This window comes from Rhinatrema bivittatum, chromosome 3 (genome assembly GCF_901001135.1).
Source record: "Rhinatrema bivittatum chromosome 3, aRhiBiv1.1, whole genome shotgun sequence".
NCBI lineage: Eukaryota > Metazoa > Chordata > Amphibia > Gymnophiona > Rhinatrematidae > Rhinatrema > Rhinatrema bivittatum.
The window spans coordinates 205,337,228-205,361,478 of record NC_042617.1 but is presented as its reverse complement, the minus strand read 5'-3'; the positions used below and the strand labels follow the sequence as shown (position 1 = coordinate 205,361,478).

The 24,251-nt window shown below is 42.4% G+C and overlaps 1 protein-coding gene across 7 annotated transcripts in view; it reads left to right on the top strand.

Annotated features, from left to right (window-relative positions):
• The first annotated feature begins 1,138 nt into the window (after positions 1-1,138).
• Positions 1,139-24,251, top strand: part of QKI (QKI, KH domain containing RNA binding) — a 730,493-nt gene continuing 707,380 nt past the window's right edge. For 5 of the 7 annotated variants that reach the window (XR_003855464.1, XM_029594129.1, XM_029594128.1 and 2 more), the window contains exon 1: positions 2,334-2,475. Coding sequence is in view for 6 of the 7 variants with exons in the window: in XM_029594129.1 (XP_029449989.1) it covers positions 2,334-2,475 (142 nt within the window). In the remaining variant the exon portion in view is untranslated. Of the gene's footprint in view, positions 2,476-24,251 lie in introns of all 7 variants that reach the window. The other 2 variants (XM_029594126.1, XM_029594130.1) reach the window with 2 other exon arrangements.

Here is a 24,251-nt window from a genome sequence, read left to right as displayed (position 1 = left end):
AGGAAGGACCATGACTAATAAAGGGAATGAGACAACTATTATGCCTTTCCTCCCAACCTCCACAAACGGCCATCATTCCTCTAGTTCCTCGGGAGTTGGGATCAGGCAGAAAAGCAGGCACACTCTCTGGCCAGGGAGTGGGCAGATGGAAGAAGATGAATTGAGAGGAAGGTGTCATGGGCACATCACCTAAGTTTGCAGTCAATGTTGGCTTTGCACTGGGGTTAGCTGTGAGGTCACTGAGGCATTCTGGCTTCTCTTAGCGAGCAGTAGTTGACTTCTGTGGTAGCATGATGCCAAGACAGATGAACTCAACTATTTTATGCAAAAGCAGAATCCTGGGATTTGTAGTCTTATTTATAGCATAACAAAGTAGGAAACAGATGGAATTTATGTGTTACAGTCTCTCAGATTTTTCAAAAATATTTAAATTTGCTCTCTGTCGCATTCACACCTATAAAATGTCCAGTGGGTTGAAATCGCCGCTACATTTTGCTACAAATTTGCAAACCTGGCCAACACTAGGCATGATCCACATGTTCCTGCGTCAACAAAGCAGCCAGCACGTGTACAACTGAATATCACTTCCCCCTTCTCTAAACATCGCTTTAAAAATTTTCAAACGACAGAACGGAAACTTCAGGACTGCGCTTCCCAAGGCGCCCTTTTTCCCCACATTTTAGAGGTTGTAGAGAAATCGTGCTCTGGACATATATACAAGAACGATAACAAAAACAATAGCAAAAAAAAAAGCCCCGCCAAAAAAAAAATAAAAAATATATATATATATATATATCTATCTAAAATATATAAAAGCATGCGCACGCGCTTTAGCACACGCTCACCGGGAACTCCGGTCACGTGAGAGCTCTGCGTGCATTGAACCCCGCCCCCTCAGTCCAGTCAAACGAAAAGCGGAACCAGGGTAGTTGGAATGTTTGTGTATCTGGCGCTAAGGAGCTTTCCTAGCGCATACCATCCGAACCCTGAGCCGACGCGTACAAAGGTCCGGGGGTTGCGCGCGCCTCTACTCTATGACCCCGCCCTCCAATTATTTTCTTGGGGGGTGGTGCACGCGGTGCACGCACCATCCTGGCCAGTCCTGATTTACAGATGGTTGCGTGTCTCCGCGCAGCAGGAACCCAGGCACCGCTATCATTGGGGGGAGGGGGGAGAGCAGTAGAGGTCCGCAGTCGCCAGAGAAACACGGGACTGAGCAATTCCACTGTGAGTTCGCCGCCCAGACACTCCTCGTCCTCCTTAACAAACAAAAGCCGCACTAAAAAGTAAAGTAAAGCAAGCGCAGCTTCTCCCACTTCCTTTTCAAGTTCAGTAGAACGAGCAAACTCAAAAATGTTTTAAGATCTGGTGTTGGCCTCCCAAGCTTGTACGTATCTCTCGCTCTCTTTCTGTCCTCCCGCCCAGAATAAAGGAGGTGTAAGTTCGCTCCGGCGAAGGGTGGAGCGGAGCGGCCTGGAAATATCTTTCATCTCATTAACGGCCACCTCCTTCCTCCTCTCGTCCCCCTCCCTCCCTCCCGAACTAGAGAGGTGGGAGCCACGGCGCCTGGGAGGGGAAAGTGTGCGGCGAGAAGGCAAAGAGAGAAAGAGAGCGAGAGGGAAGGGAAGGAAGCGGAGCCTGCAGCGCCACAGCCTCCATAGCGAGAACGAGGCGACTGCGCTTGAAGACGACGGTGGTGGCGGCGCTGCTGGTGGAGGAGGAGGAGGAGGAGGAGGAGGCGGTGGCGGCGCGGCCAGTGAGAAGCCTCCAGCGGCTGTACGGGAGCGAGCGGGAGCGGGAGCGGGCAGAGGAGGCAGCAGCAGCGCCAAAGAAAGGCGACTAACGAACCACCAGCTCTCCGCACCCAGTCAGCCGCCGATGATCTCTCGCCGCTGCTGAGGGAGACTAGCGAGCAACGAGAAGAACTAGGAGAATCGTGGAAGGGGGGGAGACATTTTTTTTTCTCTTTCCTTTATTTTTATTTTTTTGAATTTTTGTAATTATATATCTTTACGAAGCCACCGTCGACTAGCAAGCGATTTCTAAAGCCGCCGAAAGCAAATCTGAGCGTCGCTGCTCGGTGGGGGGAGGGGGGGAAGAAAGGGGGAAGTGTGATTTAAATATATATTTTTGGGGGCTAAGTTTCCTTCCTCTTTTTTTTATCCTTCCTCCCCCCCCCCCGCCCTTTAAGTACACTTTTCATACAGATCTTTTTATATTATTTCTTCTTCCTCGTCATTGTTGTTTTTTCTTAGTTTTATTTTTTGTGTGTGCGCGCGTGTTTAGCTGTTTTTGTGCTCGTGCGCTATCTTTTCCTGGAGTTTTTTTGGAATATGGTTGGGGAAATGGAAACGAAAGAGAAGCCGAAGCCGACCCCAGACTATCTGATGCAGTTGATGAACGACAAGAAGCTCATGAGCAGCCTGCCCAACTTCTGCGGGATCTTTAACCACCTCGAAAGGCTTCTGGACGAAGGTAACGCACAAAAACAAAACAGACCACCCCTCCCCCCCCAAAAAAAAAAAACCAACCCCCAAAACCCAACCCCTAGCTAGGTGCCTGGACATTTGAAAAGCCACGCGTGTTTTTTTTCCGTAGGAGAGATGGCTGGAGTTGATTGATAGTTGCGCAGGAAAAGTTGGGAGAGGTTGGGGGAGGGGAAAGCCAAAGTGCCCAGGAATGTGCTCTCCTCCTCGTTTCCCCTCCCTCTTTTTTTTTTTTCTCCCTTTATCGTGGGGAGGAAGGTCGGCCTCATTGCATATCAGTTAAAATTAAAGGAAGAAATTACCATCACAGGAGCAGCAGTCCACGCTCGGCTTCGTTATCGCCGAAGTGGAACTGATAACTCTCCTACTTCCCTTTCTCCCCCCCCCCTCCCCCGGAGGTTTTTTTTAATCTTACGTATATTTTTGTAAACTTGCGGGATGAGAGGGAGGACAAACGCATCTCAAAACCAGCAAATGTTTTATAGTGATGGTGCTAAAACGGGCTTGGGTGGTATTTTGGTTGAGACAATCCTGCCAAAATAATGTGAAGTATCTCAGTCCCTTAGACGGCTCTTAACTTGCCGCTCTGCTCCCCACACTGCAGCCTTTTTTGTGTCTGGAATTTCTGGCATTGTTAGCTCTGTTCACGTTGTTGTTGAACGGTCTCTTGAAAAACTAATTTGGGTGTGGGGGAGATGTTGCCTTAATTTTGTTTAAACTTGCCTTTTTTATAGACACCTTTGTAAGACGCATGGTTAGGATGAGTGCTTTATTGTGGAGGCTTGAAACATTTTTATTGTAGGCAGCAACAGGATGTGAATAAATTGTATTTCTGATGTTAAATTGCTGGGGGGAGAGACAAACTTTTCGTTGAGCTTTACACATTAATCCCATCATAGAATCACAAACTAACTAGGGAGTCCTGTTTGCGATTAAGTCTTTTGCTTTTGTTACATGAAATGTAGACTTTTTTTTAGTAATCAGAATATTGTTCATGGGGAAAACTGGAGCCTTTGTAGGCTGTAATCATCTTTTTAAAAGATCAGCAAAAAAAAGTTGTTACAGTACATGAGCTTTCGAGATCTCACAGGCCTCTGAATGAGAGAATTTTTTCTGCAGTTTATAATTTTTTTTTTTAACTCCAATTGTTGGAAACTAAAACTTCCAGGAAATACGTGTGTGGGGGTGGGGGGTTTGCCCATAGCGCTCTTCTCCTGCTTGAACGGGGGTGGTTTTGGGGAACATTTCAAAGAATTGGATTAAGGAAAATGTGCTTGGAGAGATGAGCAGAAAAATGTTGAGAGATTTTTAGGAAAGTAGGGACACGAACCCCCTCCCACACATTTACTATAAAGAGAAAGTTGGCCTAGGAAAGTTTTGTTTATAAATTTAGTGTATGTTTATACATTTTATCTCTAACCAGCCCAAATTTATTGTTGTGTAGAGAAGCTGATGGGGAGGGGATTGAAATATTTTCTGATTTTAAGCTTTGAGAAAGCAGCCTTCCCACCTTTTTCAAAACCTGACTCGAGGGATTTTCCTGTTTTAATCTTAGGCTAGAAAGTTGGACCCAGATGCCAGGGTGTTGTACAAATTAAATCTTAGAGGGGGGGATATGCTCTTTTATTCTTAAAAAAGGAGCTATCAGAAACCGAGCTGGGAGGGCTCAACAAAACTCGGAACAAAGGAAAGAACGTCTTTCTAGCGTTGAAGGACATTAGAGAAATAGCCTTCAGGTTACGTTCATCAGTGGAAGGGCCTCAGTCCTTCAAGCCAGTTTGAATGATTCTTATTCAACAAGTACAAGGTTTTCTTGGGAAAAATCTACTGCAGATTAGGGCTGACAGTTGAATAAGACTTCATTTTTTTAAAATAATGATCTGCTTGGCCGGTATAATTTAAGCAGCCCCTGATGTTCTGGCTTTTGCTGTTTGGAGAAAGTAGTTGAGGACGCAGATAAACTTTTCTGGAATGTCGAAAAAATGTTGTATTTAAGTGGTAAACTTTCACAAAGCTTCCAACTGAACACTAAGGGGCGCCAGTTATTTCTTTAAGAGGATGTCTTTTGAAACAGTTCCTTCTAACCTTGTTCTAAATTGGGATCTTTAGTAAAACAAAAATATTGAATATGAATAAACAAACCTAGATGAATCTGACCAAAAGTTTGACTCTTCATGTTTTTCTCTTAAATATATTAGCTGGTATAATTGCTAAAAAGGGGTCTGTAAACAAAGTATTCAATTTTAAGGTTTCGATCAAAATTTTTATAGAAGGCCTAGATCACATGTAAAATGCTGGAAGTGAAATTTGACTCAACAACTTACCGTTACTCCTAAATAGAAACAGTATTTGAAATGAATAGCTTCTTTAATTAAAGGTTTGGTTTTCCACAACAGAAAATGTTTTGGTTTCCATACGTTTTTAAGTCTCAAACATTTAGAGCTTTCTTAACATTTCAGAGTATACTGATCTGTTTCCCAATGTAGAAAGAGAATAGGTTTAATATATTTTTGTTTAGGAAGAGTATAATTGTAGTCAAAATGACAAAACAACTAAACTTTGTGATAGATATTGCTTTTCTTCTAGTGTAGGAAAACGTGCTTTCAGGAAGTATCTGAAGCACTAAACAAAATGAGAAGAAATGAAGCAATAGTTTTCACTATATGTATGTGTATATACATAGGCCTTCATATTTAAACAGGGCATTTTAAGGGTGTCCTAATGGTGGTTTTCATTTAACTCTAGCTGTAAAAGAAGGGGGGGGGGGGGGTGGAGTGGGTTAGTTTCAATTTTTTCCCTTCTGATTGAACACAGAAATTTCAGACTTTAGACTAACATTTATGTGCTGGCCCAGAGTATTTTTTGTGTGTCTGCTCTTCATACAGTCTGGACCAGTAATGTATTTAGTTAATTGCAGAACAGTGAATTGGAAATTCAGCAATCCATAGCCCAAATATGTGCTGCACTGGGTACTCAATTTTAGCAATTTAAAAAATATTTAGTTTGAATTACTAGACGGAATATTCTTACTAGTTAAGCTGCACGCTCAATCGACGTAGGTCTTGACTCTGCCTAGGTTTCTGCCTTTAGAGGCATAATTGTTTCTTTTTGTGCATTAGCAGGGATGTTTAAAATGGACATCATAATGACCAGGAAGTCATTGTTTTTATCCGACTTGAGCAAACCTACAGGAATGGGGTCTTTCCTGTCCATGGAAGGGCTGTGCTTCCTGTAATTGTTTGTGGTAGAAACAGTTTGTAACTTGAATTAATGTGGACTTGTACCCCCAATTTAAACTTTTTTTATACCATATCTGTGCATTCTAAAAAAACCCTTTAAAACTGCATTCATTTTCCCACATCATTCAAGCAAGGGAATTTCTAAACTTTTATGTTTACAGCACAAATATTCACATTTCTTCTTTAAAAACTTCCTCCGTTTTAAATCAGCAGTTTTGGAACGGAATTAATGTAATTGTATCTTGTTGTGAATTGTTTTCACCTAGAATATAAATACAAAATTTGATTCCCCTTTTGGGTGGATTTTGAAGGTGAAATAGTTCTTTATGAAAATATTGTGCAAATATCTTTCAGTTCTGAGGAAAGAAAGATGCATGATGTAAGTATACACATTCTACAGCGAGAATAGATACGTTTACATAGCTGACATGAAAACTCAATAGTTGGCATTTATAGACTTATTATCCTCAAAATCCAAATCTATTTATAACTACAGTGCCTAAGAAATATGCAAGTCAGTTCAAATCACCTTCAGGTTTGGGTTGGAGATATGGAAGAGCTTGACTGATTTTATTGTATGGATACTATAATCTTCAGAAGTAATAAGTGATAGTAATATATCTTTTTAAGTCCATATTGTGTAGCTATATCTACATCTCTATAAACACACGCATGTACTTTGCTTTCAAATTTGAACTCCTTTAGGGACTTGCTTGTCACACCAAGCCCTCATGGTTTTAGGCAGTTTAGTTGCATGCAACATCTCTAATCTGGCTGTGACAAGCTATTTTAATCATGATAGTCACTTCCACCTGTTGTGGGTGTCTTCTCAGGATCTCCCATGTCCCCAATTGTTTGCTTATATATTATCTATAGTAGTGAATGGTGTGTTGTGTGTGACTGGTATCTGAGTTGTGCTTACTTATTTTACTATTTAACTTTTTTGACTACAAGCTATATCAGGAAAGTATATCCCAAAATCTTTAGTAGACTTGCAGTGTGACCACCAGTGGCTGCATATGAATTTTTCCTAACTTAGTAAACTTCAGCTAACTCCTTTATCTGTGGCAGCCACAAAAAAAGCTATTGATGACCACATCTGAGAAACACTAGCTGATCCACTTGATTTCAGTTTGAGAAGCAGTTATTGCTAATGAATCCAGTTAAGAAACAAGAGAATTTTATTGATGCCAAGCTCTTGTGCTTCTAGCCTGACAGACACATTCTTGGTTTAAATCAGGGAAACGTAGCACAGTATGCTGGGATTTGTTTATATAATCGTGTGATAATGTTTATTGTAGGTTACTTAGAGCCATATCTATTATCTTTTAGTATTGCTTATCTAGATAAGAGTAAATTGAACAGGGAGTAGTTGCCAAGTGTAGGAAAAGAAGGGCTAGCTTGCAGAAATCCAGACTAATGTAATGGGTGGATTGCGCCTCCTTTCCTGGCTTGAGTAGGACCAAAACAAATTGTCAACTTGTGTGGTAAACTAGATAGTTGATTTCCGTTCATACTAATTCATGTCATGAAGATTAATCTTATAGCAATATATATTCTTATTTTGTAGAAGTTGAGTTGACAGATGTTAATTTGTCACATAGCAGTGCTTCCCCTAATGAGCAAAATATGAACATTCCTGAGAAGCTGAAGATTACTGTCTTTTCTCCAACTGGAATTGTAGCACATTAATATTTTATTTAGCATTTTTTGCCTTAACGTATATTCATAACATGAGTTTCAAAAATCTTTTTCTTAGGTACATCCAGAGCTGTTGCTTCTGAAAAAGATAGCTGTGTTTTTTGGTATAACGAGCTGAATTGTGCAGTGTACAGATTGTATTAAAATTTAATTACAGCATTCTGCAGTATTTAATTAAGATTACAGGTTGATAGCAACACTAGTTTTTCAAATGAAATCTATTTGGGAGTTGCATGAAACATGCTTATCAGAAGCTGAGCATTCAGCTGTTCCACTATATGTATATGGTTGCTAAATAATTCTAGGTACTGTCAGTTTGGTATATTCATTTCAGTACATTTTTAAGCAGTTAGTGGTTGTCTTTTGATAGTTGTTGCCTCTGTGCATCTTGCATTATAATGATGTTGTACTTTGGTATTATATAGCAGTAGTACATACATACTTAGATGTGACGAAAGAAAGAGGATGCTGTATGACAGAGTGCAGAAAGTGGTAAAAGAATAACTTGTTTGCCAAGAGTGGTAGGGAATATCACTGGAGGAATCCTGCATGTCCTTTATTTTATAGCTTAGCATAGAGTAATTTTAAATAAACTGAACTAGTAATATTTTTTGTTGCTGTATGTTCTTTAAAACTACATGTTTGTGTGTGTGTGTGTGTGGAATCACACATCAGTTTTTAGTCCAGAGCACCAGCCACTTCCTGAAAAGTTTTGCATTGTGTATATTTATAGAGAAGTCTGCGTGAATTCAACTTGTATGTTCAGAAATTGCTCATTAGGCATTAGTTTGCATCATGATTCAATGGCATTAGGAAAATGCACAAGAGAATGCATAGTTCCTTTTTGCCAAATTGGGTGGTGTGGTTTTTTTTCCTGGAATGCTAACCAGACATATTGCCACCGCACAACTTAGGTTTATTTAACATTTTAGCTGACCTGACAAATAAGCTGCTCCACAAATCATAATGAATTTTTATGCTAGATTGTCACACTTTTTCCCCTTGCACTAAGTTACTTAACTTAGTCTTATGTACAGGGATGGAAATATATTTAGAAAACTAAAATCTCAGTCAAAACTTAGATACCTACTTTTGTTTTTCACCCCTTTTTCTTTTGTTGCTATTTTGTAGGAAATGTTTTGTTTGCTTTTTTTTTTTTTGCTTTTCTGAACTGTAGTCACCAGATATTCAGGTGATCTGGATGCCCGAGGGTAGAAATGATTTTATAAAATTTAGGTGTCAGCCAAAATTTTCTTTATAGTGACTTTTTCCCTCTTGTTTTTATCTATTTTCTTTGCTTTGTCTTCATCCTTTCACCTCAAATCCTTTTCCCCTCACTTTATACATTGTGCACTGCTCCTCCCTGTGTCTGTTGCTGCTTTTTCTGGCCTTGGGGCTATTACAGTTCCTTCCTGCCCTAGCTACTGATGCCTCTTCTGATGCGGCAGCTGCTGCTCCTGCCCTCTGCAGGTGCCGACTCTTAGGCATCTGGGTGACCTGGCTCCTGGGCATTTTTCTAGCCCTGTTGACTGATATACCTGATTTCCAGGAATTGAGCAATAAACCATTTTCAGCAAATAGGTGGAATGCTCTGGTTCACATCCAGACTAATTAGAGTGGCTCCTCTCAACAGGTTTGCTTTGTGATGAAACTGTACGTGAAAGGATTTAATTAGAGCAAGGTGAGAAACTTCTGCTAATTGAGCCAACCCCTTTGTGTGTACCGTATGTCTATATGTGCACACATTTTTCTGATTACATTATGGAAGGAATTGATGTTGCCCAAACATACAAATATGATGGTAGCATGGGGGATTTTTCAAAGCTATAAAGAATTGAGCTAAATATAAGTAAATAGTGTGGTAGAGGGGCCAGGGGCCGGGTGGTGTTTGGAAAGAAATACAGTAAAACCTTTCAGAAACATTATTGGCACAGCTGTTTTACCAAAGTAAAACAAAGTGGTATAAGGAAAGATTACAATGTGCAGAAGAGAGAGAAAAACATTTCCCCAGGACTTTGGTGGTAAATTATTCTGGTCATCGCAGTTGTCGCAAGGGGTGGGCAAGTCTGAGCTCACCATACCTCCACCATCAGAAGCTTTAGTCCAGAGGCAGAGGGGGAAGAGAGATTTTCCTGCACTGCCTCCACACTGCTATTGTGTTAGGAATTATTTTAGCAGTCGTAATGAGTGGAATAGACTTTTAGCAAAGATAGAAATTGGATTGGTATAGCACTACACTTACACACGCCCTCCAGGCCCCTTACATCATCAAATAAAGTATTTTCAGTGTGCCTTCACTGCTGTCTGCACACCTGAATGAAGTTTGGGATAGAGCAATTTCAGTAGCTGGCCTGAGACTGGAATACCATGCCTGACAATCAATGGAAGGCTAAAGATTTAAGAATCTTTAAAAAGGATTTAAAGACCTGGCTGTTTAAGTTAGCTGGCCTCATGAAATGGCATTAGGTTTGAAAAGCTAACTTCTGGCATGTTCTGGTATTATAATTTTCTTTTATACTAAAACAGTATATTTAGTATAATTATTTTTTATGTATAACTTATTTTGTACTTTGTATGTTGTACATACTGTGAATGTTTTTAATTTTGGGAACTGCCCTGAACTATACATATAGGAAGGTCAGTATATGAATACCTGTAAATAAATGCCACCTTGCTTGAATGAAATTCAACCCAAAGCAGTTTACAAGTGTAATATAACATTTGTATAATATGTTCTGTGCCACAATTTGAAGCCTGATAGGAAGAGATGTTGGCAGGGCCTGGGCTGTGGCCAAAGTTTTCTAAATATTTTTTTCAAATGCTGATTGTGTTTGATCTACAGTTTGACCGGAGTCTTCTGCTATGCTTGTATTACTACTAGGCTGTTTGACAATCCAGGCTGAATAAAGTACAGTAGGCATCTGCTGCAAAAAACACTATGCTTTGCTGTCAGAAGGGGATATCCCACGTCTTGCCTCGTGGCAGGTGGGATAAAGGCATACTCGCTTTATTAAAACATTTATTGTTAATCTGGTTTTACATTATATACCGCATTATCTACAATTCTAAGTGGTTTGCAAGAGAACATCCATAAATATTCTAAGCGGTTTACAAGAAACTGTAGTCTTGTTTTATTTTTCATTAAATTTAAGACTGAATTGTTTAAAAAAAAAAAAGACTTTTTCTAACATTGGCTTAAGGCAAGGAACAACAAAGTAAAATAAAATTAAATCATCATGGTGCTTTTTTGGTTATATACATTCAGCTCGTAACTGTATAGATCAAACTTCTTGCTAAGCAGTACAATATATGTTGTAGTTCAGACATAAAGGTCATCTTTTATCAAGCAAAATGAGTATAACTTGAGTGACTTTGTCTATTGAATAACAAACTGAAAACCAGAAAGGCAGGCATACAAAATAAGACTGCATCTCGGGTCAGTGAGCAACAGCTGAAGAGCTTGTTGGAATTGTTTGCTGACATTTGGACATACCTTTTGATATAATGTCCCCAAGAGTTACTATTTGGGAATTAATAGAACACTCTTAATCAAAGAACATATGCTCTGATTCATTTCCATTGTCATGATTTGATCTTACAATGCATTGTCAGCAGAATTGAACAAAAACCTTTTGAGTGCCTTATGTCATCTTTCAAAAGTACAGAATGTGCATATCGATGGTTTCTGCATTTTTTTCCTCATCTGTCTCTGCTTTGGTTTGTATGCATTTTGTGGTATGCATGCTGTATGTCAGAGCAGATCTTTACTTGCCAAAAGGGAGCAACATGTAGTGTAACCCCCCCCCCCCCCCCCCGTTCACCAGGAATTGTTCTAGTACAGAAGATGGTTTGACTTCATTCATGCAGTTGTGATACTTTTACCCAATATAGGAACATAGAAATGACGGCAGTCAAGGAGCAAATGGTCTATCCAGTCTGCCCAGCACGCTTCTTAAGATAGTAACTGCCACTTGGTGCAGGCTACTCTCCCATGTTTCTCTTAAGGGTAGTAACTGCCGTTCTGAGCAGTTACCCTCAAGCTTTACTATAACCCATAAAAATTGCAGTTACCAACTTTTTTTTTTACTGAGCGATGAGGTTTCTTGAAAATTCAGACAGTGGTGCTTGATGTGCTTTGCTTATAGACTTTGGCTGTAGAGTCTCAGTTGGAAGAGTATTCAAATCAGCTGAGCACGTCTGATGTTATGACCCCCAAGACTGTTCTTTAATCCTCTGTCTGTTTTCTGGAATTGAATATAATTTCTAAACAGTCATGGGAAAAATACCTTTTGCTGTACATACCAGCTTTAGAAATTGTTTATCAGCGTTTTGACACAAGGTTTGAAAATATACTAATGTAAACATCTGAATGAGCTGCTCTCAAATTTAATGTGGAGAAAGAATAGTTACATTAATGCTGGTGTAAAAATTAGGCAAGTTTGCAGTTGAATTTCATTTATCCAACATTCTCTTCTTTCGGGTAGCTATATCACCCTCTCCTGTCCAGATTTCAGTCTTGCCATTCTTTTCAGTGCTGCATTCTTGACAAGTTAAAAAATGGAGTTTAAAGTACACACTCCTATATGCTTTCACTGTGCGTATATAATTGACAGTGCAGTGAGCTATAAACCAGGCACAGAAATCTTAGTTGACGTTTCATAATTTTCAAAATTCCATTGTGGGATAGAAATGCATGTGGGAGGAAGAGGCGTTAACGCTGTTAGTGTGGTAAATGGATCGTTTGTAGAGCTGGAAAAAAGTTAAAGCCCTGTTCAGTAAGGGAATTTAGGTTTTCTGCCTGTGGCAAAAAAAATGCCTGCCTTATTGAATAGGAGCTTTATAGCCTTTAGGTTTTTTTTTTTTTTGTCTTTTTTAAAAAATTTAATGTAGCAAGAAGCACTTAATATATATAGTTGAAATGTTTTAACAGACTATTTTAGCCTCTACCATTTTAAGTCATGTATATATTTTGTACCTATTCAAGATTTTTGAGAATCTTGGTATTGGAATTGTGCAGTGACATGCAGCTTATGAAATGAGCTACTTGTTAGCTTTTAAAAAAGCAGTACTCTCCTAGTTTTTGTGTTTTGAAAACTCAATTTGCATTTTTAAAAGTCACTGAGATCCTTTTTTATTCCATTATGGATTTATTTAATTTGTACAAGAATAGTAATGTTTTTTGGAAATGCCTCCTTGTCTTCTCCTGCCCGCCCCCCACCCAAATTAAGTACCTGCTGTACTGTTGCTCCTCTGGATGGGTGTAGGTACTTGTTTAAAAAAAAAAATCTGAAGAGCAACTTACCAGTAAAGGAAAAGATTTTTTTTTTTAATCCTACGCCCTCAGTGTGCCTGGCTTTGATAGAATGCACATTATTACATTCCCAAATTGTGAAAATGTAAGAAATTATTAGCCTTGGAGCAGTGGGAGAGAATTCCATGGAATAAGACCCTTAAAGGGAAATAGAGCCCAGAAACTGGCAGATTATTTTAAATATAGTTAGTACAGTTCTTGTAAACATTATGTGCTTAAGTACCTGTTACTAGGGGTGTGCATTCGGATTGACCGCATTAGTAAAACGCAACTCATATTTTTTTTTTACTTAAAAAATTGATTCGACATAAACGATCGGATTTCCCACATATCGAACATAGATATGTTCGATATGTGGGAAATCGCGATTGTTGAGCCAAAATAAAAATATAAACCCCCTCACCCTCCTTAATCCCCCCCGACTTACCACAACTCCCTGGTGATGGAGCGAGGAGTGAGGACGCCATTTCTGCAATCCTTGGCGAGAAGCATGTGACGTCGGCGGCACGTCGAGTGACGCCGGCGTCACGTGATTCCCAGCTCGTTCGCGCCGGACGGCTCGTTCGGCCCAAAAAGAACTTTTGGCCAGCTTGAGGGGGTCAGGAGGCCCCCCCAAGCTGGCCAAAAGTTCTTTTTGGGCCGAACGAGCCGTCCGGCGCGAACTTGCCGGGAATCACGTGACGTCGCGTCTGAGTGACGCGGCGCCACGTGATTCCCGGCGAGTTCGCGCCGGACGGCTCGTTCGGCCCAAAAAGAACTTTTGGCCAGCTTGGGGGGGTCAGGAGGCCCCCCCAAGCTGGCCAAAAGTTCTTTTTGGGCCGAACGAACTCGCCGGGAATCACGTGACGTCGCGTCTGAGTGACGCGGCGCCACGTGATTCCCGGCTCGTTTGCGCCGGACGGCTCGTTCGGCCCAAAAAGAACTTTTGGCCAGCTTGGGGGGGCCTCCTGACCCCCCCAAGCTGGCCAAAAGTTCTTTTTGGGCCGAACGAGCCGTCCGGCGCGAACGAGCCGGGAATCACGTGACGCCGCGTCACTCTACGTGCCACCGACGTCACATGCTTCTCGCCAAGGATTGCAGAAATGACGTCCTCACTCCTCGCTCGATCACCAGGGAGTTGTGGTAAGTCTGGGGGGGGGATTAAGGAGGGTGAGGGGGTTTAAATTTTTTTTTTGCACATATGTACATATACCCAACTCATTGGATTTTTTTTATGTCCATATTGGCCGCAAGTGGGACCCCCTTTCGGACATAAAAAATATGAACATAAAATTTTGCTCTGCACATCCCTACCTGTTACTGATTTAATTTGATGCATTCATGTTCTTTACACATCTAGTACTGCAGCTTTAGATGTGTATAGTAATTGCAATTTAAGACATTAGGTAATACACAGGAATTTGAAAGTTCTTCCATGCCTTTGTCGCCATGTACTAAAGTACTGCACCTATATGGCCTTCTCAGTCTCCTCCTCCACTCTTGCCTCAGCCCTGTGATTTTCCTCTTTGCAGCCTCTGCTGCTATTATGTTGTGGTTTTCTCACTGGGGTCTGTTTTTTGGGTTGAAGGTAAGGTAACAGCCCCTGGCCTTGATCAGGGCTGAAGATTTTTCCTTTTCTTGGTCCCATTTAGCTCTGCTCACAAGCCATGAAAATATTTTCAAAACTCTGCTAATAGCTTTCTTGGATTAACTTTGATTGTGCAGTAAGAAGCCAGTGTAATTAATCTGAGAAAATGCTAAATATGGTTATCTTTTTATGCATGATTATGGAAAAGGAAATTTAAATTAATTATAACATCTTTTTATAGAAAAGTTGTAGATTCAGATTTGAGAGCTAAAACTAAAATTTAAAAAAATGCTTAGTGAAATTTGGTGAACGCGTTTACAGCTATATATAACAGTCAGTGGTTTCCTGTGATATGGCAAAGGATGCAAAATCTGGCTCTTGCTATGGAGTTGCCTGGTCCCTGTGGAATTGTGGGAGATACGGAACCGGGTGGTTAAGCTTGTCTGTCTTCCTCCCTGCAACTGATTCCTTTTTATCCTTTCTTTTCCAGCCAAGCTATCCAACATTAGCACGTGAGTGGTAGTTAATCTGCGTTAGTCACTGCTGCCAGGAGCTGGAAATGTTTTTTTGAACCATGTGGCATTATATTGTCTTAAAGGATGCGTCTGGCACCAGGCAGAAAGGGGAGGATGTGATCTAAGGCATTGCTAATCTTCTTCACCTATTGTTGACAAAGTGGACTTGTATAGTGAAGGGGAACTGATTTGGGATGGGGGGTGTATGTTGGGAGGATGGGTAAGTATGGGGGCAAGGGAGAGTACCCCAAGGAGGAAGTAGGACCGGAGTTGGAAGCACAACCTTTCCCTCGGCTCTTCTCTTGCTCTCCCAGAGATCTTTTCTCTTTTTCCTCACCACATATTGATACCTATTCCCTAATTCCAAAAGGAATAATGGCTTAACAGCTAGTTTCAGTATTGGGGGGGGGGGGGGGGGGGGAACCATGTTAAATATTGGATGCAAGAAGAATTTATATAATAGAGAAATGTTTGTTAGCATTAAACTTGGTAAGGTTCTTTTAATTGATTTATTGGTGCTGCAAGAATTTTCTTTGAATAATGGCAGTGTTTTAGGAGACTTTACATTGGAATTCTCTAGGTACTGTGGTATTTTCAGTCACTTGGTATTCAGGTGGAGCTTTCTGGAAACCAAAGGACAGTACCTAAAGCTATTTAGATAATGGGGTACATAAACCTAATGTCTGTTGATTTACTAACTGTATTTTCTTCATAACTATTCATGAGAAAACTGGTTGGTTCCAAATGGGAGGTTTAATGCACATTGAGGTTGCTTGGTAGTGCAGGTTTTTAATATTGTTAAGTGCCTTCAGACAGAAAGGTACACTTCCATTGGACTCAGATTAACATAGGGTGAATAACAGAGCAATTTATCAACAAGACAGCTCTGAAGAGTGTCAGCAAGAAGTCTGATGATGATAAATTGGGTAGAATTGGGTGCTGCAGTAGGTGGCTACTACAGCCTATTGCTAAAGTCTGAGTCCTGACAGATGGCAGCTGATAGTTTGAGGGCCAATATACCTAAATATCAACTTATCTGCAAACTCAACTTGCATCTCTGCTCTTTCACTCTCTTCTCTTCCTGTCACCATCAGCCATGCCGCCGCCTCTTCCCCGTTCCATCTGCCCATTGTTGCAAACTAAGAAGAACATTAAATTGTTGGACTTAGTACTGGTAAGGGCACTCATAGCCCCTGCAGCAGCTCTGTCCCATCTTCCTGCTTGTATGAATATGCATACGGGATCACAGTTCAAGCATGGTGTACTCTATGCCTTAGACCATCATTACAGGCAAATCACCTTGAGCCTCCTTTCAGGAAAAGGTAGAATATCAAATGCTTATAACTAAATAGAAATAATGCTCCTGGTTCATGGCTGTGATAAAAATACCTCCAGTTTGTAAGCTTGCAAGTGGTCCAGTGGTGGAAAATTACCAGGTGTCAGTTTGCCCTGTTGCTAAAGAATTGGTGCCTGCTGCTGACTTTGAAGCAACTGTTGCATTGTTGTAGGCTAGAAGAGAGCAGGTGCTGCCAGTTCTTGGCATAGAGGAGCTGCTGCTGTGCATGTAGGTGGGAAGTAGTGGGAAGAAAGCCTTGGGGAGAGGGGGAAAAATCAAACTAAAACAAAAAAAAAAATACAAATAGAAAATATTCTCCAAACCCAAACTCCCTTCTAAATAGACAAAACCAAAAAAAAAAAAAAAGGAAAACGAATATCCAAAATTTAAATGTGAGAGTAAAAAAGGTAGCTGAAAGTTAAAAAAAAAAAAAAAAAAAAAAAGTCAAAACAAAGCAAAAAATGAGTCGCAAGGAAAAGTACATTTTTCTCCTGGCTTCTTAGTCTGATGCTCAAGTTTCAAGTATTTTCAGATTCTTGCACAAGGCAATTGAGTGAGCAAATGCAGCCCTGTGCTTGACTGGGTATAAGAGGAACTTGTCCTTTTACACTTGAAGAATTTTTTAGTGACTTCAACAGCTTAAAATGGCAGATGGACATGGAACATGGAAAGGGATTTTCATGAGCAGCTGTCAGGCCCAATGAAACATGAACGTCATTACAATTATAAAATGTATTTCACTTAGTTATGTCAATAGCTTCAGCTTGCAGCAAGATATTTTTCCATAAGGATTATGCTCCAGTGCACCTAAACATTTTTTTTGAAGAGGTGTAACTTTAACAATTAAAATTGGTTTTTAAAATACTTGTGGAAATGCCAGTTTACCTATTGGTATATCAACAGATGTGTTTAAATTGTAGCTGTGAATTCAGTTAGTTTGCTTCCTTTTCTCTCAATATTAAGTTGCTTGTGCATCGAGAATCTCCTGCAATAATCATGTAGCTGGCAAATATGCAGGGCTGATGGTATATGCTAAAGTGGGTAATACTACCTAGTAATAGGTTACCTTTGCACTTGTGAATTACTTATCTGTAAAGTAAAAGTATATTAGGCTGTTTTGGTAACATTTTGTGACATGTGCTGCAGTTCGTTCTATGTATGGGTGGGCCAGTGTTTCCCATGATGCAGCTGAGGCCTGTCTGAAGATATGGGCAGATCATGTACTAAGTCTGATAGAGAAGACTGCATCAGCGCTTGAAAGGAGCCATGGGATTGTGGCGCTGGGCTTTCAACCTCACTGCAGTCACTTATCTTTTTTTTTTTCTGTGATCACAAGAATGGATAGAAATGCTGCAAGGTAATTGGACTTTCTGGACTTAGCAGACACTGGCTAGCTGCATTGTCTTGATTTGATTTCCTGACCAAAAGGGCTGTGGTAGCAAAGCAGTGCTAAGGCAACTTCAGCTTTTAAGAAATACCCAATATTCAGTTTTGTTAAAGAACTCCTTTGTTTTTCCTCTTGGAGAATAAATATGAGAGCAAAAGGAGGGCTAGGGGTTGTCCCTGTCCAGATTGTAAAGAATCGATGTATTCCATTAGTTATTTTCATAATAAGTTAGACCATCATAATAGGCGTCATCAGGAAAAGGTAATTAAATATTTTAACTGTCTTCAGCCTTATATATAATCATAGGTCTACCAATATCTCCCAATTTTTTCTTTCCTTTTTCAATATTATGCTGTATAAATGTAATATAAAGTAACCACTATTTTCTCAGGACAAATAGTCCAAAAACTTATCTTGTACAGACTCGCACATGGCAGTAAACAACAAATATTCACCACAAGGTAGTTTTTCCAAAGAATGCCCATCTCTTCTCAGCCTGATGCAGGTCTGTATTTCAAACAATGAGGCCGATTCAGTAAAGTCCGCGGGAGAGCGGACGAACACCCGCTCTCCCGGCACGCGCACCGGCCCCTAGCGCCTCCTTTTTGACAGGAGCGGCGTCTGTCAGCGGGTTTGACAGCTGGCGCTCAATTTTGCTGGCGTTGGTTCTCGAGCCCGCTGACAGCCACGGGCTCGGAAACTGGACACCGGCAAAATTGAGCGTCCGGTTTTCGGCCCAACAGCCCGCGGGCCGAATTCAAATTTTTTTTTTTTTACTTTTTTTTTACTCTTCGGGACCTCAGACTTAATATCGCTATGATATTAAGTCGGAAGGTGCACAGAAAAGCAGTTTTTACTGCTTTTCTGTGTACTTTCCCGGTGCCGGAAGAAATTAGCGCCGACCTTTGGATCGGCGCTAATTTCTGAAAGTAAAATGTGCGGCTTGGCTGCACATTTTACTTTCTGTATCCTGCGCGTATACCCGCGGCGCTATTAGGTGCCGCGGGTTGGACGCGCGTTTTCCTCCCCTTACTGAATAAGGGATAAGGGAAAATGCGAGTCCAATAGCAGGCTAACAGTGCGCTCCGTCAGAGCGCACTGTACTGTATCGGCCTGAATAGTTCTTCATCAGGGTGCTATCTTCAAATTCGCATAGTGGCTCTAAACCAGAAATAACTGTGCTGGATTATTTATATGTAATGTTTGTTATCCACTCACGTTCTTTTTGTTTTTGGATGATGGTTTTTGCATAATTTACGCTTTCGGGCTGATACAGTAAAAACGCGGGAGAGCGGGCGAATGCCCGCTCTCCTAGCGCGCGCACAGGCCGCTCTCCTGTATGCGCGATTCAGTATTTTAATTTATTTTAATTAGGGCCGGCGGTAAAAAGAAGCGCTAGGGCACTAGCGCGTCCCTAGCGCCTCTTTTTTGACAGGAGCGGTGGCTGTCAGAGGGTTTGACAGCCAACGCTCAATTTTGCCGGCGTCTGTTCTCGAGCCCGCTGACAACCACGGGTTCGGAAACCAGACGCCGGCAAAATTGAGCGTCCAGTTTTCGAGCCGCGGGCCTATTTAAAATTTTTTTTTTCTATTTTTTTTTTTTTTTACTTTTTTTTACTCTTCGGGACCTCCGACTTAATATTGCCATGATATTAAGTCAGAGGGTGCTTTTCTGTGCACTTTCCCGGTGCCCGGAGAATATAGCGCCTACCTTTGGGTAGGTGCTAATTTCAGAAAGTAAAATGTGTGGCTTGGCTGCACATTTTACTATCTGTATCGCGCGGGAATACCTAATAGGGTCATCAACATGCGTTTTCATGTTGTGGGCACTATTAGGTTCGGGTGGGGGGTTGGACGCGCATTTTGGACGCGCTATTACCCCTTACTGAATAAGGGGTAAAGCTAGAGTGTCCAAAACACGCGTCCAATCGCGGGTTAACTGTGTGCTTCGCCAGAGTGCCCTGTACTGTATCGGCCCGTTTGAGATGTATCCTGTTAGTACCAGATCAGTATGTCTGGTCTGTGATGAGATAGCTTAAGAGAACAAGAAGATCCCCTGCAAGAGGATAGGCGTGAATCAGGATTCTTGGCGATACTGAGATCTTGGATCTTTTTGTGTATGAGCTCAATGTGCATTTTAGGGGATACCTCCAATTAAGATAAAACAGCTCCAAATGTTTTGTCTTATGCAAAGAAGGGGGAGGGACCTATACTTTTTTAGTCTGCTTTCTACTTTTAGTGTCTGCAATTTCTGGCCTCATTCAGAGAAGGATCTCTATTCTTATGAGAACAGGAGAACAGATTCTGTTTTAGGCAAGCTTTCTGTATCCAAAATAACTTCCTAGTCACTCTAGAAGTAAGAGGTTATAGAGAAAGGGACCATTCTGAAGTATTTTCAAGCTGATCAGAACAACCAAAGGAAGATATGGTCCTGTAATATTTGGCTTATAAATTGGATAAGGTTGTGTCACAACTGTCAAAGTGCATAGCTATTCCCATAGAGGGAGCAGTATCCCTGAAAGATGGTGTGGACAGGCACATGGCTTTTCAAAAAGGATTTGAGCTTAATGAAATGTGTTTGATCCGCTATCTATGTTCTGTGGTTATAACAAATTATAATTATTGTTGTCTATGACTCTTGATTGTATATTGCTTGATGTGTATCAGAAACTAATGTATGTTGAGCAATAAACAGTTTTAAATAGAAAAACCTTTTCAGTTTAGAACTTTTTTTATGACTCCTTATTAGATTGATTTGACTACTTAAGTTGGTTTCTTATCTCTTAACACATCACCTCCCTTCTCCTTCATATCACCCTTTTAATATAGTCTGTGATTCACATCTGTATTCAATCATTATCCTCTACTTTTCTCCAAGGACAAGCAGGATGGTAGTCCTCACACATGGGTGACATCATCCGATGAAGCCCGGCATAGAAAACATTTGTCAAAGTTTCTAGAAAGTTTGACAGGCACATTAAGCATGCCGCTAACCAAGCTTCCACACGGGGTCCCTCTTCAGTCTCTCTTCTTTTTAGTGAAGCTGTTGCCTTGTGGTTGCGGTGGTTGCGGAGCTTGCGCTCTTTATTTTTTTTGGCAGTTTTTTTATACAGTTTCGGAACTTTTCCTTCCACACATTGTGTAGGGTCCCTCGCTTATTCTTCAGTTTCCCTCCCGCGATCTGGTAAGTCCCTCGTGCCTTTGCGGTTGATCGCTGACAGTTTCCTTCCCCAGTGCCCAGCGACCGTGTGCTGTATATTTCTTTTTCCATGGCTTCGACCAGCTTTCGCCAGTGCCCCCGGACTATGTCTATCACAGACCCCCACGAGGTCTGTCTTCTGCCTGGGGGTATCCCATGACATCAGTGGTTGCGATCTCTGTGTGCAGATGACCCCAAGGGTTGTCGGGCCCGCCTTGATAAGATGGAAGAACTTTTCGGGTCCAAGTGGTCGGATCCGTCCTCAGCCATGGGGGACCTCCATAGGGACTGCCCCCTCATTTGCTCCCGGCCCCGATCTTGATGCAGGGGACAGATTATGATCTTTGTTGTCCCTTTCTCGTTCGGGCTCCCCGCCATTGGTTCCAGGCAAAGGACTATGTTGACTATCGAGACGGGTCGAAGAAATAGTCATCAATCATCCTCATCATCTAAGCCAGACCGTGGGTAGGCATTGACATCTGTGCCTCCCATGAAGCGGTTGAGAGCAGAGGAAGCAATTCCCTCCGACCCCCATGGACACCGGTGGAGGGCTCGGTGCCTCTCTGCTCCAGGGGACGTCCCGATTCCACCTGCTCCTCCTCAAGCTGCTTTATCCTAGTCTATCTTTGAAGAAGAGTTAGGTGTTCGCAGTTGGTCGGCTGGGCCCTGCAGGGCTTCGAGCCTCCGGTTCCACCGGTACCACCACCGTTGCAAGAGCCTGCTCTACTGGTGCTTGTGGCATTACTGGAATGGCTTGATATGCTGCTCAGTATTCTGCTGATGCAGCCGGCTCCGGTGCCCAAAGCCCATTCACGGCCGAAGGGTGCACTGCTGCTACTGCCATGTTGTACCTAAACAAACGGGGAACGGGATTCTTCCCCCCCTCTGTCGGGAGGCGGCCCACATTTGGTCGTGGGCCATCAAAAACGGCATCACCCTCCAGGCAGTGTACCTCTTGGGGGTGGACAACACCCTAGCGATGCCTTGAGCCGGGCGTTCTGGCCCCATGAGTGGTCATTCAATCAACAGGTAGCGAACCGGATCTTTTACTCCTGAGGGATCCTGGACATAGACTTCTTCGCCTCCTTGGAAAACAGGCAGGTGCGTCACTTCTGCTCTCTTGGCCGGAGTAGTGAGGGATCGGTAACGGATGCTTTCTCGATTCACTGGGTTGCTGTACGCCTACTCTCTGCTTCCTCTCATTTCGAAAACACTCCAGAAGCTGCACCATGATTCTGATCGCCACCTGCTGGCCCCGTCATGTCTGGTTTCCGACCCTTCGGGACTTGGCCTTGTGCCCCCTGATCAGATTGGGGATGGCTCCGGACCTCATCACCCAGGACCAGGCCACCCAAACCTGCAAACCCTTGTTCTCAATGCCTGGATATTGACCGGGTGATTGTGCGGGCTCTCGGCCTCTTGGAAGGGGTGTCTCGTGTTCTGGAGCCCAGAAAACCTTCCACCAGAAAATTTTATAATCTAAAGTGGAAAAGGTTCTCATCTTGGTGCGAGGGACGCAGTCTGGATCCCGTCTCTTGCTCCCCTCCCGCACTCTTAGAATACCTGTTGTCTCTCTCCGAATATGGTCTGCAGGCCAGTGAGGGTTCACTTCAGTGCTATTGGCGCATACCATCGGTGTGTGGATGGTATTGCGATTTCTTCTTATCTGCTTGAGCGATTTGAGGGTCTTGTTACAACTAAAGCCTCCCCCACTCGCTCTCCGGAGGTATCCTGGGATCTCAATGTAGTCCTCTTGCAACTCATGAAACCTCAGTTTGAGCCATTGCATTCTTGCGATCTGAAGTACCCATCGTGGAAGGTTATCTTCTTAGCTGAGGTCACATCAGCTTGCAGAGTCTGTGAATGCAAGCTTTGGTGTCGTACCCACCTTATACAAAGTTTTGTCATGACAAGGTGGTCCTGCGAATGCACCTGAAGTTCCTTCCCAAGGTGGTTTGAGTTTCATTTCAACCAGTCTGTTTCCTTTTTCCCCAGGGTTCACGCTCACCAAGGTGAGCGTGCTCTACACACACTGGATTGCAAAAGGGCACTTGCTTTTTACTTGGAATGGATAGTGCCTCACTGTATCTCCACTCAGCTTTTTGTCTCCTTCGACAGAAACAGATTAGAAGTCACTGTCTCTAAGCAGACCCTATCCCATTGGCTAGCTGACTGATTTGCTTTCTGCTACGCACAGGCAGATCTGCAGTTTGGTCACGTAAAACTCACTCTGGTCCACATTGGTCTCTGTGGCTCACTTGTGTGCTGTTCCCATCCATGAGATCTGCAGGGCAGCGACTTGGAGTTCCCTCCACACATTTGCCTCACATTATTGTCTGGACAAGGATGGTCGCTTCGGTGGGTCAGACCGCCGTAATCTGTTCCAGCCATGAAAACCCAACTGTCCGTTCCCCCCCCCCCCCCCCCCCCCCCCCCGTGGACCTTATCCTTGGGTGCAGGCCTACTTCTGTGTTCATGGCAGCTCTAGTTGTGCACGTTGGCAAATGTTCTTTGCCGGTGTGTGCGATTCAGTATTTAAATTAGGTGGTGCGGTAGAAACAGGCAAAAGGAGGCGCTAGGGACACTAGAACGTCCCTACGCCTCCTTTTGACCTGGAGCGGCGGCTGACAGCTGATGCTCAATTTTGCTGGCGTCTGTTCTCGAGCCCGCTGAAAGCCATGGGCTCAGAAACTGGACGCCGGCAAAATTGAGTGTCCGGTTTTCGGCCTGACAGCCGCCGGCCCATTTAAAATTTTTTTTTAACTTTTTTTTACTCTTCGGCACCTCCGACTTAATATCGCCATGATATTAAGTAGGAGGGTGCACAGAAAAGCAATTTTTATTGCTTTTCTGTGCACTTTCCCAGTGCCGGCAGAAACTAGCGCCTACCTTTGGGTAGGCGCTTATTTCTTAAAGTAAAATATGCGGCTTGGCTGCACATTTTACTTACTGTATTGCGCGGGCATACCTAATAGGGCCATCAACATGCATTGTTGAGGGCGCTAATAGGTGCCGCGGGTTGGACGCGCATTTTCCTCCCCTTACTGAATTAAGGGGTAAAGGAAAACGCGTGTCCAAGGGTAGGTTTAACAGTGTGCTCCGGAGCGCACTGTACTGTATCGGCCTGTGTGTTATATCGGCCTGTGTGTTATAAGACTGAAGAGGAACTCCGCGTGGATGTGTGATAAGCGGCATGCTGGACTCCATCAGATGATGTCACCTATGTGAGAGGACTAAAATCCTGCTGTCCTTGGAGTACATCTGTCACAGGTAAGCAACTCTGCTTTATCTGCTTATCTTTGTTTTGAACTGATAAGGGAGTATATCTAGTCAAATATTTTTAGTCCAGTGAAAAGGTATTGCCTAATTTTTTTTTTTTTTTTGTTTAGATCTATATTTCCATTAAAGGGAACAGAAAAGGGGGTTTTCAAACCTATGGTTGGGGAAAAAAGTTTTTTATAAATGGCATACCTGTTTTAGTTAGGAGGGACTTCAGTGATATTGGGAGGTC